General features: G+C 50.3%; 1 protein-coding gene across 2 annotated transcripts in view; it reads left to right on the top strand.

Moving 5' to 3' along the window:
* The window catches only part of SCN4B (sodium voltage-gated channel beta subunit 4), a 30,504-nt gene extending 17,514 nt beyond the window's left edge, over positions 1-12,990 (top strand). For both annotated transcript variants that reach the window (XM_003910791.5, XM_009187381.4), the window contains exons 4-5: positions 6,563-6,692; positions 9,198-12,990. In XM_003910791.5, the coding sequence (XP_003910840.3) occupies positions 6,563-6,692; positions 9,198-9,291 (224 nt within the window). In that variant the 3' untranslated portion in view covers positions 9,292-12,990. The remainder of the gene's footprint in view (positions 1-6,562; positions 6,693-9,197) is intronic.
* The last annotated feature ends 758 nt before the right edge of the window (positions 12,991-13,748 follow it).

Below are 13,748 nucleotides of genomic sequence, written 5' to 3' on the forward strand. Positions count from 1 at the left end.
TTAAGCTGTTCGGTTACGTATTGCTCCGGTTGATCGGTTTCAACCAGTTTCATCCGGTTTGAACTGGTTCCATCGGTTGATCAGTTTGATCGGTTTCAGCGGTTCATCGGTTTGAACTGGTTCCATCCGGTTCGATCCGGTTTCAACCGGTTTGATCCGGTGTGATCCGGTTTCAACCAGTTTCATCCGGTTTGAACTGGTTCCATCCGGTTCGATCCGGTTTCAACCAGTTTGATCCGGTTTGAACTGGTTCCATCCGGACCGATCGGTTTCTTGGTTTTGATCGGTGTGATCATTTCAACCAGTTTCATCCGGTTTGAACTGGTTCCATCCGGTTCGATCCGGTTTCAACCAGTTTGATCCGGTTTGAACTGGTTCCATCCGGTTCGATCGGTTTGAACTGGACATCGGTCCGATCGGTTCAACCAGTTGATCGGGTTTGATCCGGTTTGAACTGGTTCCATCGATTTGATCGGTTTGATCGGTTGAACTGGTTCGGTTTCAACGGTTTCATCGGTTGATCGGTTTCAGCAGTTTCATCCGGTTTGATCCGGTTTCAACCAGATTTTCATCATCCGGTTGATCTTTCAGCGGTTTCATCGGTTGATCCGGTTTGATCCGTTTGAACTGGTTCGGTTTCAGCTTCGGTTTCATCGGTTTGATCGGTTCAGCCAGTTTCATCGGTTGATCCGGTTTTCAACCAGTTTCATCGGTTTGAACTGGTTCCATCGGTGATCGGTTGATCATTTCAACCAGTTTGATCCGGTTTGAACTGGTTCCATCTGGTTCGATCCGGTTTCAACCAGTTTGATCCGGTTTGATCCGGTTTCAACCAGTTTGATCCGGTTTGAACTGGTTCCATCCGGTTCGATCGGTGAACTGGTTCCATCGGTTCGATCGGTTTTCAGCCGGATTTGATCGGTTTGATCCGGTTTGAACTGGTTCCATCCGTTGATCGGTTTGATCGGTTTGAACTGGTTCGATCGGTTTGATCCGGTTTGAACTGGTTTTGAACTGGTTCCATCGGTTTGATCGGTTTCAGCCGGTTGATCGGTGTGTCACAGTTTCAACCAGTCCATCGATTCGATCCGGTTTCAACGGTTTGATCGATTAATGATGCGGTTTCAACCAGTTTGATCGATTTGAACTGGTTCCATCGGTTCGATCGGTTTCCGGTTTGATCGATTAATGATCGGTTTCAACCAGTTTCATCCGGTTTGAACTGGTTCATCGGTCGATCAGTTTCAACCAGTTCATCGGTTTGAACGGTTTGATCCGGTAATCTGGTTTCAACCAGTTTCATCGATTTGAACGTTCCATCGATTCCCGATCGGTTTCAACCGGATTTCATCCGGTTTGAACTGGTTCCATCCCGATTCGATCGGTTTCCTTCAGTTCATCGGTTTGAACTGGTACCATCATTACGATCGGTTTGATCGGTTTCAACCAGTTTGATCGGTTGAACTGGATTCCATCGGTTCGATCGGTTTCAACCGGTTTGATCGATTAATGATCGGTTCAACCAGTTTGATCGGTTTGAACTGGTTCCATCGGTTCGATCGGTTTCAACCGGTTGATCGATTAATGATCAGTTTCTTCAGTTTCATCCGGTTTGAACTGGTTCCATCGGTTCGATCGGTTTCAACCAGTTTTGATCGGTTTGATCGGTTCCAACCAGTTGATCGGTTGAACTGGTTCCATCGGTTGATCGGTTCCAACCAGTTGATCGGTTTGAAAACATCGATCGGTTTCAACTTGATTCCATCAGTTTCGTCCAGTTTGAACTGGTTCCATCCGGTTTGATCCATCGGTTTGATCGATTTCAACCGGTTCCATCTGATTTGATCGGTTGAACTAGTTCCATCGGTTTGATCGGTTTGATCGGTTTGATCCGGTTTCAACCAGTTTGATCCGGTTTGATCCGGTTTCAACCAGTTTGATCCGGTTTGAACTGGTTCCATCTGGTTTGAACTGGTTCCATCCGGTTTGATCCGGTTTTCAATTGAACTGCTTCCATCCGGTTTGATCCGGTTTGATCGGTTTCAGCCGGATCATCGGTTGAACCGGTTCCATCCGGTTGATCGGTTTGAACTGGTTCCATCGGTTTGATCGGACTGTATTTGATCGGTTTCAATCAGTTTGATCTGGTTTGATCGGTTGGGCAGTTTCATCGGTTTGATCGGTTTCAACAGTTTGATCCGGTTTGATCGGTTTCAACCAGTTTGATCGGTTTTTGAACTGTTCCATCCGGTTTGATCGGTTTCAGCCAGTTTGATCCGGTTTTGATCCGGTTTGATCCGGTTTCAACCAGTTTGATCCGGTTTGTCCGGTTTGATCCGGTTTCAACCAGTTTGATCCGGTTTGAACTGGTTCCATCTGGTTTGAACTGGTTCCATCCGGTTTGCGATCGGTTTTCGAATTGAACTGCTTCCATCCGGTTTCAACCAGTTTGATCCGGTTCCATCGGTTGATCCGGTTCAGCGACGATCGGAACCAGCCAGTTTCATCGGTTTGAACTGGTTTCATCCGGTTGACAGTTTGGTTCGGTTTGATCGGTTCCATCGGTTTGATCTGGTTTCAGCCAGTTTGATCGGTTTGATCGGTTCCATCGGTTTGATCCGGTTTCCAACCAGTTTGATCGGTTGAACTGGTTTACATCCTGTTTGATCCGGTTTCAACCGGATTTGATTGATTTGATCCGGTTTCAACCAGTTTGATCGGTTTCAACCAATAACCAGTTTGATCAGTTTGATCCGGTGCCATCGGTTTGATCGGTTTGAACTGGTTCATCCTGTTTGATCGGTTCAACCAGTTTGATCGGTTTGATCCGGTTTCAGCCAGTTGATCGGTTTGAACTGGTTCCATCCTGTTTGATCCGGTTTCAACCGGTTTGATCCGGTTTCAACCAGTTTCATCCGGTTTGAACTGGTTTCATCCGGTTTGACCAGTTTGATTCGGTTTGATCCGGTTCCATCCGGTTTGATCCGGTTTCAACCAGTTTGATTCGGTTGATCGGTTCCATCCGGTTTTGATCAGTTTCAACCAGTTTGATCGGTTTGATCGGTTCCATCGGTTGTTCCGGTTTCAACCAGTTTGATCCGGTTTGAACTGGTTCCATCCTGTTTGATCCGGTTTCAACCAGTTTGATCCGGTTTGATCCGGTTTCAACCAGTTTGATCCGGTTTCAACCAGTTTGATCGGTTTTGATCGATTCCATCGGTTGATCGGTTCAACCGGATCGGTTTGAACTGGTTCCATCCTGTTTGATCGGTTTCAACCAGTTTGATCCGGTTTGATCCGGTTTCAACCAGTTTGATCCGGTTTGAACTGGTTCCATCCTGTTTGATCCGGTTTCAACCAGTTTGATCCGGGTTTGATCCGATTTGTCGGTTTGATCCGGTTCAACCAGTTGATCGGTTGAGCGGTTTGATCGGTTTGATCGGTTTCCAACCAGTTTGATCGGTTTGATCGGTTTCAACCAGTTTTAGTCGGTTTGAACGGTTCCATCCGGTTTGGTGGTTCCGGTTTGATCGGTTTCAACCAGTTTGATCGGTTTGATCGGTTCAACCAGTTTGATCGGTTGAACGGTTCCATCGATTTGAATAGTTCCATCAGTTTGATCGGTTTCAACCAGTTTGATCGGTTGGAGCGGTTCCATCGGTTTGAACTGGATTTCATCGGATTGATCGGTTTCAACCCGGTTTGATCGGTTGTAACGGTTCTGATCCGGTTCCATCGGTTGATCCGGTTTGAACGGTTCCATCGGTTTGATCCGGATCACCGGATTGATCCGGTTTCAGCGAGTTTGATCCGGTTTGGCGGTTCTGATCGGTTCATCGGAACGATCGGTTTCAACCAATTCCATCGGTTTGATCGGTTTGATGATCCGGTTTGAGCGGTTTGAACAGTTCCATCTGGTTTGATCGGTTTGATCGGTTTGAACGGTTTGAGCCGGTTAGCGGTTCCATCTGATCCCGTTTCAGCAGTTCCATCGGTTTGATCGGTTTGAACAGTTCCATCCGGTTGAGCCGGTTACTGATCAGTTTCAACCAGTTCCATCGGTTTGATCTGGTTTGATCCGTTTCAACCTAATTCCATCGGTTTGAGGCGGTTTGATCCGGTTTGAACCAGTTCCATCGATGATCACGTTTCAACCAGTTCCATCGGTTTGAACCCGGTTTGATCGATTTGGTGGTTTGATCCGGTGAACGGTTTGATCCGGTTGATCGGTTCCATCGGTTTGATCGGTTTCAACCAGTTCCATCGGTTTAGACGGTTTGATCGATTGAACGGTTCCATCTGGTTTGATCCTGTTTAAACCGGTTCCATCCTGTTTGACCGTTTGATCCTGTTTGAACCGGTTGATCGGTTGATCGGTTTCCAGCCGATTCCGTCCCTGTTTGAACGGTTGAACGGTTCCATCCATTTGAACGGTTTGAACCGGTTCCATCCTGTTTGAACCGGTTTGATCCTGTTTGAACCGGTTTGATCGGTTTACAACCAGTTCCATCCTGTTTGAACCCGGTTTGATCCGGTTTGATCGGTTCCATCGGTTTGATCGGTTCCATCGGTTTTGTCCGGTTTCAACCAGTTCATCCGTTTTGAACGGTTTTGAACGGTTCAATCGGTTTGATCGGTTCCATCTGGTTTTGATCCCGGTTGATCGGTTTCATCGGTTTGATCGGTTTGATCGGTTCCTCGGTTTGATCGATTTTTTCAACCAGTTCCATCCGGTTTGAACCGGTTTGATCGGTTTGATCCGGTCCCATCCGGTTTGATCCGGTTTGAACCGTTCTGAAGCTGTTCGAGCCGGTTTGTACGGTCCATCGGTCATCGGATTTTAATCGGTTTTGAACCGGATGGGACCGATTCGACAGTTTGTACCCGGTTCATCTGGTTGATCCAGTCCCACCCAGTTTGATCCGTTCCATCGATTAGTCTGGTCTGAACTGGTTTGACCAGTTCTATCGGTTTTGATCCGGTTCATCCGGTTTGAACGGTTTGACCGGTTCCTTCGGTTTGAACCAGGTTCCATCGCGGTTTGAACGGTTTGATCTGCGATTTTAGACGGTTCCATCAGTTTGAACCACCGTTTTGATCGTTTGTCGATCGATCCAGGTAAGATTTGGTTTGACCCAGTTCTATCCATTTGGATCGTTCATTCGGTGCCAGCGGTTATTAGGTTTGATCTCGTTTCATCGGTTGAACCGGTTTCGTGGGGTTTGTCCGGTTCCATCCAGTTTGATCTGGTCTGATCGGTGGAGCATTTTGACCAGTTCGATCCGGTTTGTCTGACACTTCGGTTTGTCGGTTACATCCGGTTTGATCGTCCATCGGTTTGATCGGTCCATCCGGTTTGAACCGGTTTTGTACGATTCCATCCCGGTTTGAGCGAACGATCCGGTTTGACGGTTTGAACCGGACGATCGATTCCATCCGGGTTTGATCCGGTTTCCTCGATCTGGTGGTTTGAAACCAGTTGATCGGTTTCGTCGTTATCGGTTTTGATCCGGATTCTATCGGTTTGATCCGGTTTGATCGAATCGGTTGATCCTAGTCAGTTCCGGTTGATCGATTCGATCGGTCTGATCGATCTAGTCCAGTCTGATCGGTTCTATCCGTTCGATCGGTCTGATCTGGTCTGATCGATTTGATCCGGTCGGTCGGTTGAATCGATCTGATCCGGTTGAATCCTAATCGGTTTGAATCGGTCTGATCAGAATATGATCTGTTTGGTCTGGTCTCATCCGGTTTGATCCGGTCTGCTCCGGTTTGGTCCGGTTTGGTCCGGTCTGGTCTGGTTTGGTCTGGTTTGGTCTAGTCTGGTTTGGTCTAGTCTGGTTTGGTCTAGTCTGATCTGGTCTCGTCTGGTCTGGTTTGGCTCGTTTGGTCTTGTCTGGTCTGGTCTTGTGTCGTTTGGTCTAGTCTTATCTGGTCTCGTTTGATCTGGTTTGTTCTGGTCTGGTCTCGTTTGGTGGAGAGGAGGAAGACTGGGTGGAGCAGGTTCGGGAATCAGTCAGGAGTTCAGTTTTCAGATGAAGAAAACGAGGCTAGGGGGGTTCAATGACCTGCCCAACATCACCAGCTAGTTAGTGACAGTTAAATCCCGTACTTGAAATTCAGACTATCTGACTCCAAACGCTTCTCACCATCTAAGAGGTATCATAGGGAGGTTCTTAATTTTTTGTGGGTGAGTAAAGGAGGTCTAGAAAGAGGCAATGGAATTTTCTTCTGGTAATTTCGGGATCAAGTTACCACTCAAACTTGAGTGTTATGGGCTCCAATTCTGATTTGTTCCCGAACTTGTGTGAGCACATCTGTGGGAGGGCATGTGTGGGGTGGGGGAGAGGGCCCCTTGTGTGTGCCCTAGCCTGATGGATGCCATGCTCTGCCTCTCCAGCTTCCTGCTGCAGGCCTGGGGAGGGCTGGGGGTCTGGAAGTGGATGTGCCCCAGATGCCAGGGGGTGGAGTCTACATGGCCCTTGTACTGCCACGGTGCTCGACTCCAGGTAACCCTTGCTCCCTTTGTGCCTTCCCTTTCCTCCCTACTCGGGCCACACAGTGGAAGAAGTGGACAACACAGTGACACTCATAATTCTGGCTGTCGTGGGCGGGGTCATCGGGCTCCTCATTCTCATCCTGCTGATCAAGAAATTCATCATCTTCATCCTGAAGAAGACTCGGGAGAAGAAGTGAGTTGACCTGGAGCACACTCCTGTCCTCCCAGCAGCCCACCACCCTCTCATCTACCCCCATCAGCTTTCAGCCTTCCACCTGCCTCCTCATTCCCCCCATTCCCATTCCTACCGCTCTCTGTTCTATCCCTGCCACCCCCACCCCATCTCTCAGCCCCCCTCCTCGCTTTCTTTCTTCCCCATCCTCCCAATGTGTATTTATTGAATACGTTCAATTCATTGAATACACAAACGCCAGCCACCTACTCTTCCTCATCCCACTGTCTTCCTTCCCGTCCCATTAGCCTCTCTTTCCATTTGTACCACCCAACTGAGAGCCTTACCAAAGGACTCAGGGAGCCTTTGAAAAAATCAGAGAAAATATAAGATTCCATGTACAGAGACTCTAAAATGGGAAGACCCTTCTAGGGAGATGGGAGCGAAATTCTTCTATTAGGAAATTCTGAAACTTCAGTAGGGGGTGATTTTTTAAAAGTTTGAAATGGCAGCTATGGCCTCCCAGGGAGCCCTAGGAAAAGTTCAGGTATAAAAATAGACATCTATAAGGGGAAGGGGAGGGAAGATGGGGAGGTACGGAGGGTGCAACCCTCAAGCCTAGAGTTTTTGGAACAGTATCAGACAGGCTCCAGAGCAGCATGTGGTGAACCTTGCAAAACTAGAGCAGGGAAAAGGCATTTGAAAGTTGTGTCCTGAGCAAGACAGATGCGACGAGATGGCTTCCCATTGGAACAGAGAGTGTGATGGTAACCACGAGATCCAGAGAAGGGAGAAATGCTCTACCCTGCTCCTGTTTGCTGAAACATTCTGCTCTGCTGAGAAGAGGGAATTCCTCTGGAAAGGGCAGAACTTACTCTGGAAAGAGGGGGTGGAAGTTGGAGGTAGGAAGGGGATGTACAGGTAGCAACACTGGGGCTGTGGACCAGGGGAGGACCCCAGAACTGGGTTGTTGATGAAGAGCTCCAGGGTTGTCTGCCTGCCTTGTGGCCAGAGGCTGTGAGGGTTTTGGTGATCTTGTGAGGGGCCAGAAGTGTGGAGCTTGACTAGGTTCTGTTTTTAATAACCAGTCTTACTATCGATGGATGGAGAACGTATTTGTCAATATATGGTTTACAAGCACCTAGAAAAGACAACATTGTTCCTTCAGAGTCACAGTGAGTTGTGTTTTTTTTTTTTTTTTGGAGACGGAGTCTCGCTCTGTCCCCCAGGCTGGAGTGCAGTGGCCGGATCTCAGCTCACTGCAAGCTCCGCCACCTGGATTCACACCATTCTCCTGCCTCAGCCTCCCGAGTAGCTGGGGCTATAGGAGCCCGTCACCTCGCCTGGCTAGTTTTTTGTATTTTTTAGTAGAGACAGGGTTTCATCGTGTTAGCCAGGATAGTCTCAATCTCCTGACCCAGTGATCCGCCCGTCTTGGCCTCCCAAAGTGCTGGGATTACAGGGTTAAGCCACTGCACCCAGCCCACAGTGAGTTTATTAAAAACAAGACATGCTAAGCTGGATGTGCGTGCCTGAAGTCCTGGGCACTGCTGTGGAGGAGGGACACACTGAAGTCGGAGCATGTCCAGCTCAGGGCAGTCAGGGTGGAACGGCTCCCGGGAGGTGTCTTCCCATCTGACCATCTCTCCTTCCTGCTGTCTTCTGCTCCATCCCACCAAACTCTGCCCAGACCTGGCTTGAAGCCAAACCCATTGCCTGCTCTGCCCCTTCCATGGACTCTGTTCTTCTCTTAATACCGCTGGTCACAGAGAGCTCAGGGAGGAAGGCGTGGGGGGCCTGGGGAGAGGGACTCCGTCCTCACCATACTTCTTGCTGGCCTGGACCCCTCCCCCTGCTGTGGCACAGCCTGGGAATGGACCCCTGGGAACAGCACCTGGTGCCCTTTGCTTTCTGCCATGTTGAGACAACTAGGTGACAGCTAAGCTTTATTGAGAACTTTCTTTTTTTCTCTTTTTGAGACAGTCTCACTCTGTTGCCCAGGCTGAAGTGCAGTGGCACGATCTCAGCTCACTGCAACCTCCGCCTCCCAGGTTTAAGTGATTCTCCTGCCTCAGCCTCCCTAGTAGCTGGGACTATAGGCACGTGCTATCACGCCTGGCTAATTTTTGTATTTTTAGTAGAGATGGGGTTTTGCCATGTTGGCCAGGCTGGTCTCGAACTCCTGACCTCAAGTAATCCGCCTGCCTTGGCCTCCCAAAGTGTTGGGATTACAGGCATGAGCCACTGCTCCTGGCCAGTTGAGAACTTTCTACATGCCAGACACTGTTCTAAGTACTAATTTCTGCTTCCAGCAACCCCATGCAGAAGGTGTCATCCCTACATCTATTTCACAAATGAGAGAACTGAGGTACAGAGAGGTTAGGTGACATGGCCTCTGGCTACCTTAGCTCTGCAGAAGGCCAGGGAGAGGCATAGGGCTGGGTGCAGGGCCCACGGCTCTCGCCACAGTTCTCCCCCTACTCTTGCTCCTCTCCTCACCACTGTCCCCTCTCTCTCTCTCTCTAGGAAGGAGTGTCTCGTGAGCTCCTCAGGGAATGACAACACGGAGAACGGCTTGCCTGGCTCCAAGGCGGAGGAGAAACCACCTTCGAAAGTGTGAGCCCTGCTTCGGGCTAAGCAGCTACAGGGAGCCCCCTTTCTGATGACGAAACTAATGCTTGAGCCCCGTCCGTAGAACCCATGTGCCTGAGACATCTGCTGCTTGGCTCAAACTGTAGTCTTTCCGGGCACAAGAAACCGGAGTCCTGCCCAGCCTGCCCATCCCCTTCCCAGTCAGGGCTCCCCAGGGACAAGGGATGGCCAGGGGAGGGGGTCTGCGGAAGATTCAGGAGAAAGAAACGAGAGGCTAGGGTGGTGTTGAGGGGCTGGTCCCCTGACACCTGGGCAGATGGGGTCTCCTTCGGTCTCCCCACCCTGCACAAACAGGGCGTTGGTTTTCCTCCAGGCTTCTCTTCACAGGGGACTGGGAGGATCCGTGAGGGCTGTCCTAAGAGCTGGGCCCTGGAGATGGGGTGTAGGAAGAGGTGGCTTCCTTTGGAGGTGGGAATGAGCTGGAGGACTCTGGAAAAGACCTGGGGTAGGAGTTGATGGGGGCAGGCCCACAGTGAGAAGCTGCCTCGGCTTCATAGGATGCCAGATCCCCTACAGTCCCCCAAGTAGGGAACTTCCTTTCCCCTGCCCCGGGACCCTGTCTGCCTATTCCCTCCCCTGCTCAGAGTTTTTAAGCCCTCCCAATCAGGGCTGGCCGCCTTATCTTGAGAGGTTCTGGCCACCTAGCCTGCTCCTCTGCTCTCTGGGCTACTGAGGGGCTGAGGAAGGGGCCCCTCGAGCCTTCCTGGAGCACCGGAGTGCTCCCTATGCCTTTCCTAGCATTTTTACTTGGGGAATTGGGCCGCAGAGGTAGCGAGCCAGTGTCCTGGGCTTCTGGGATGCCCGCCCCATCCCTGCCAATGCTGGCAATCCCTCCCCTGGCATGGCAGGACCATCACCACTCTGGGCACTCCCGAGTTCAGCTCTCCCCTGTTGTTCCTCCTCCTACTTCAGAGGCTGCACCCTCCAACCTCCCACTGGCTCGCTCCTCCCTTGCCATCCATCACGCCCTGCCCCCAGGGTTGTTCATTTCCCAGCCCTGGGTCAAGGGCCTGCCTTCGCCTCAGGGACTTTCTTCCTTTGGGTGAGGGGGTCCTTGGATTTCCCAGATGCTTCCTGCTCAGCTGGGCCACCCCCTCCCACCTTGGGGTTGGGGAGGAGCAGGGAGTGGATGCCTGTAGTTTTCCTTTGTTTCTCCCAGAGCTGGTTTGCACACCCCTTGTGTGTGGGGCTAGACTGTGCCTTAGTCCTGAGTCCTAGCCCTTACCCCCGTCCTCTCCAGCTGGTATGTCCTGACATAACAGCAGAGTCTGGTGTGGCGCTGGTGAGGGTTCGCCAGCCCTCCACTCCCCAAGGTCATAGAGGGGGCCATGAGGCTGGAATTGGCCAGTGACTGAATCTTGGAGACACCGGCCATTTCTAGCCTGCCCTAGCGGGAGGCAGTGATGTTGGGAGTGGGATCTCCTGATGGAGCCCAGTGTGTGAGTCCCTGTGGGGCAGAACTGGTGAGGCCAGGGATGGTAGGGAAAAGTGATAACAGGCCTCTCTGCCCAACTGCTTCCAGTCCCTCTCTCCCTTACTGATTTTTTGATGCCTTGTCTTCTGGGCCCCTAGGAGGGATGAGAGAGTAGTAGCCCTCTTTTTCAGAGAGTTTGGGATCTGCCTCAGAGCTCTCCCTGTCAAAAAGTAGTTGCAAACCTTGAGAGGGTGGAGGAGGGGGAGACTGAGGACCAGTAGCACCTTCAGGGTACCCGTGGCTGTGGCCAGTGTCCCTTAGCCAACCTGCTGGGCTCATCAGTTCCCTGTCTGATCTGCCTATGCGCCTCCCATTCTTCTCTACCCAGAACCTGTCACGGGCTGGGGTTCAGATTTTCCTGGCTTTGGGAGCAGACAGACCAGAGCCACCAGCCATTCAGAGAACTTCTTATAGCTGCCTTCATGCAAAACTGCTTTCTTCTTCCTTCTCAATGGTGACATTTGAAGAGGCGGAGCACCTTGGAGCTCCTCTTCTCGTCTTAAGAGAAAGCCAAGGCACGTAGAGTAGGGAGAGGAAGGGCACCATCCTCTCTTTCCTCCCCTTGGTCTACTGCTGATTTCTAGATGGATCATGCAGCTTCTCTGGGCTCAGCTCTTTCCATCTACCAAATAAATGGGTGTAATAATACTTACCTACCTCACAGGACTGTTGTGAGGCTTGGCGAGTTTTGTCTAAAAACTTATTTTTGGCTTGGAAAGGGATCTGGGAAGCCAGGTATTAATTGCAGGGATAGTTCCAAGTCTGTCCTGTCTTCATCTCTGTGTCCCATCTCTACAACCCACACACACACACACACACACACACACACACACACACTCTCTCTCTCTCTCTCTCTTTCTCTCTCTGTCTCTCTTTCTTTCCATCCCACCCCCTTGGAATTATTTAGTCTTTGCAATATTAGAAACCTTGACTCTGATGCTTAAAGCTTCTTGTCCATGGCTCTTGTTTGATGGTTTTCAATAGAGGTGATTGAGATTGTAGGGGAGCATTTTTGGTTGTCCCCATGCCTGGGGGCACTACTAAGAATGCTAAACTTAGTCCCCGCAACAAAGAATCATCCTGTCCAATATCAACATTATACCCATGGAGAAACACTGGCATGGATTTGTACTAGGATGTATGTGGGCAAAGCTGTCTTCCCCAAGTGGACCCTCAGTGCATGCAAATCTCTGATGGTGGCTTCCAGGGCTTGTGGGCTAGAGAGAGCCACTTACAAACACGATCTTGAGAGACCTGGGTGCATGCAGCTGCGCTGAGAGTGATGCCAGTGAGACCAAAGACAGAGTTCCGAGCTCCTCATCAACTACAAAATATGACATCAGCATTCCAGGTTCTGGGCTTCTCCTCATGTAGGAATTGAACAGAAAGCAGCCCGAATAAACCCCTGATGCTAGAGGGGCCTGGGGAGAGCAGCCGATGGGGCTCAGCCTATATACGGCAGGCCGATCAGAGCTCCTGTGGAGCGAGAGCGTGAGAGCATGCTTGTGAGATGGCAGGAGGTGGGGTGTGCTTGTGTGGAGTGTGCGTGTGCAGGCAGTATGGGTGCATGGTGACGTGACTGTGGAGTGGGTGGGCTGTGCATGGAAGGGGTGATGCGTGATGGGGAGGTGCTGGACATTTCAGGAGCCGTCTTTCTTGGCCTGAGCTGTGCCTGTTGAGGCATCTGGAGACTGAGAAAGAATCAAAGATAGAGAAGACCAGCCGTGCTCCTACATTCCATCACTCCATGACTTCGTCTCACTGTTACAGACAGCTGCCATCAGAGGGCTGGAGGGAGGGAGTTCCAGGAGCGGGGACTTCTCGGGAAAATCCTATAGCTTGCTTTACTTTACTTTGTCCCAGGTTGGAGTCCCTACCCTCCCACCTCCCACCTGATATGCAGTGCTTTTGACTATCTTATGCATGGTTTATTCCTCTGGCTTGGATGACAACAATACCCATAGTGAATTTTCCTATATAACTATAGATAAAATGATGCAGCGATGGGTCTTGGGAGGCCTCAGGTGTGTGAGTGCCTCTGGGAGGCGCGGATGTACACACACCCAGAACTCACTTGTGTTCAAGCTCAGAACGGATGTAATCAGACTGGCCTCTACAACAAGTTTTGCATTGTAGAATTGTATTTAGCTTTGCCTTGGATGAAATAAAAATTATGTTTAATAGTTTGGGATTTGGGCGCTTCGATTTTTGACTGATTGGGGGTTGGGGTCCAGTTTTATTTCTTGCCAGCTGTGCTCAGGACAAGTTCCTTTACCTTCTCTGAGCCTCAGTCTGTTTGTGTCTGAAATGTCACCTGCCTGGGTGAAATAACACATCCAAACTGCTTAAGAACCTCTGACACATTCACAGGCGTTTGGGTCGTTTTCATTCCCATACCTTCTCTGGAGAAGTTGGCAAGGTGGACCTTTAATACTGGAATCATTGCCAGGGCCCTCCTGGTATGGATGACCTTGGTCATGACCCTGGCACCACAAATGTTACAACAGCTCCTCCTCCAGGCTCTCTCTCCTTCCCTCCCCCGGGTTAGTATTTAGGTCCAGGTAAAATCTGCTTCACACGAACGCCTACCTTCCAAAGAGAGTTTCCGGGTGCTGGGCATAAGGCCAGTGCCTGGGAAGGAACTGGGGATACATACCAATGTGTAGGTGTTTGTTTATATTCTTGGACTTTCTCATACCACAATTTCTTACCATACTGTATTCCCTTCAATGGATTCACCTCACACTGCATTTCAAAAGGTTCCAGACACTAAGTACTCAGAAGAGCTTGTTGAAAGATCCTGTCTTCTCTGTCAAGGACTCCAGGTATGCAGAATCAGTTTTGGCAGATGTCCCTGCCAGCTCTGCCTCCTCCAGCCCTCAGCTATAGAGACTGCACTGTGCTCCTGCCCTGAATGGATTCACCACCTGGGTTCCCCACACAGTCACTTT

This window comes from Papio anubis, chromosome 12 (genome assembly GCF_008728515.1).
Source record: "Papio anubis isolate 15944 chromosome 12, Panubis1.0, whole genome shotgun sequence".
Classification (NCBI taxonomy): Eukaryota; Metazoa; Chordata; class Mammalia; order Primates; family Cercopithecidae; genus Papio; species Papio anubis.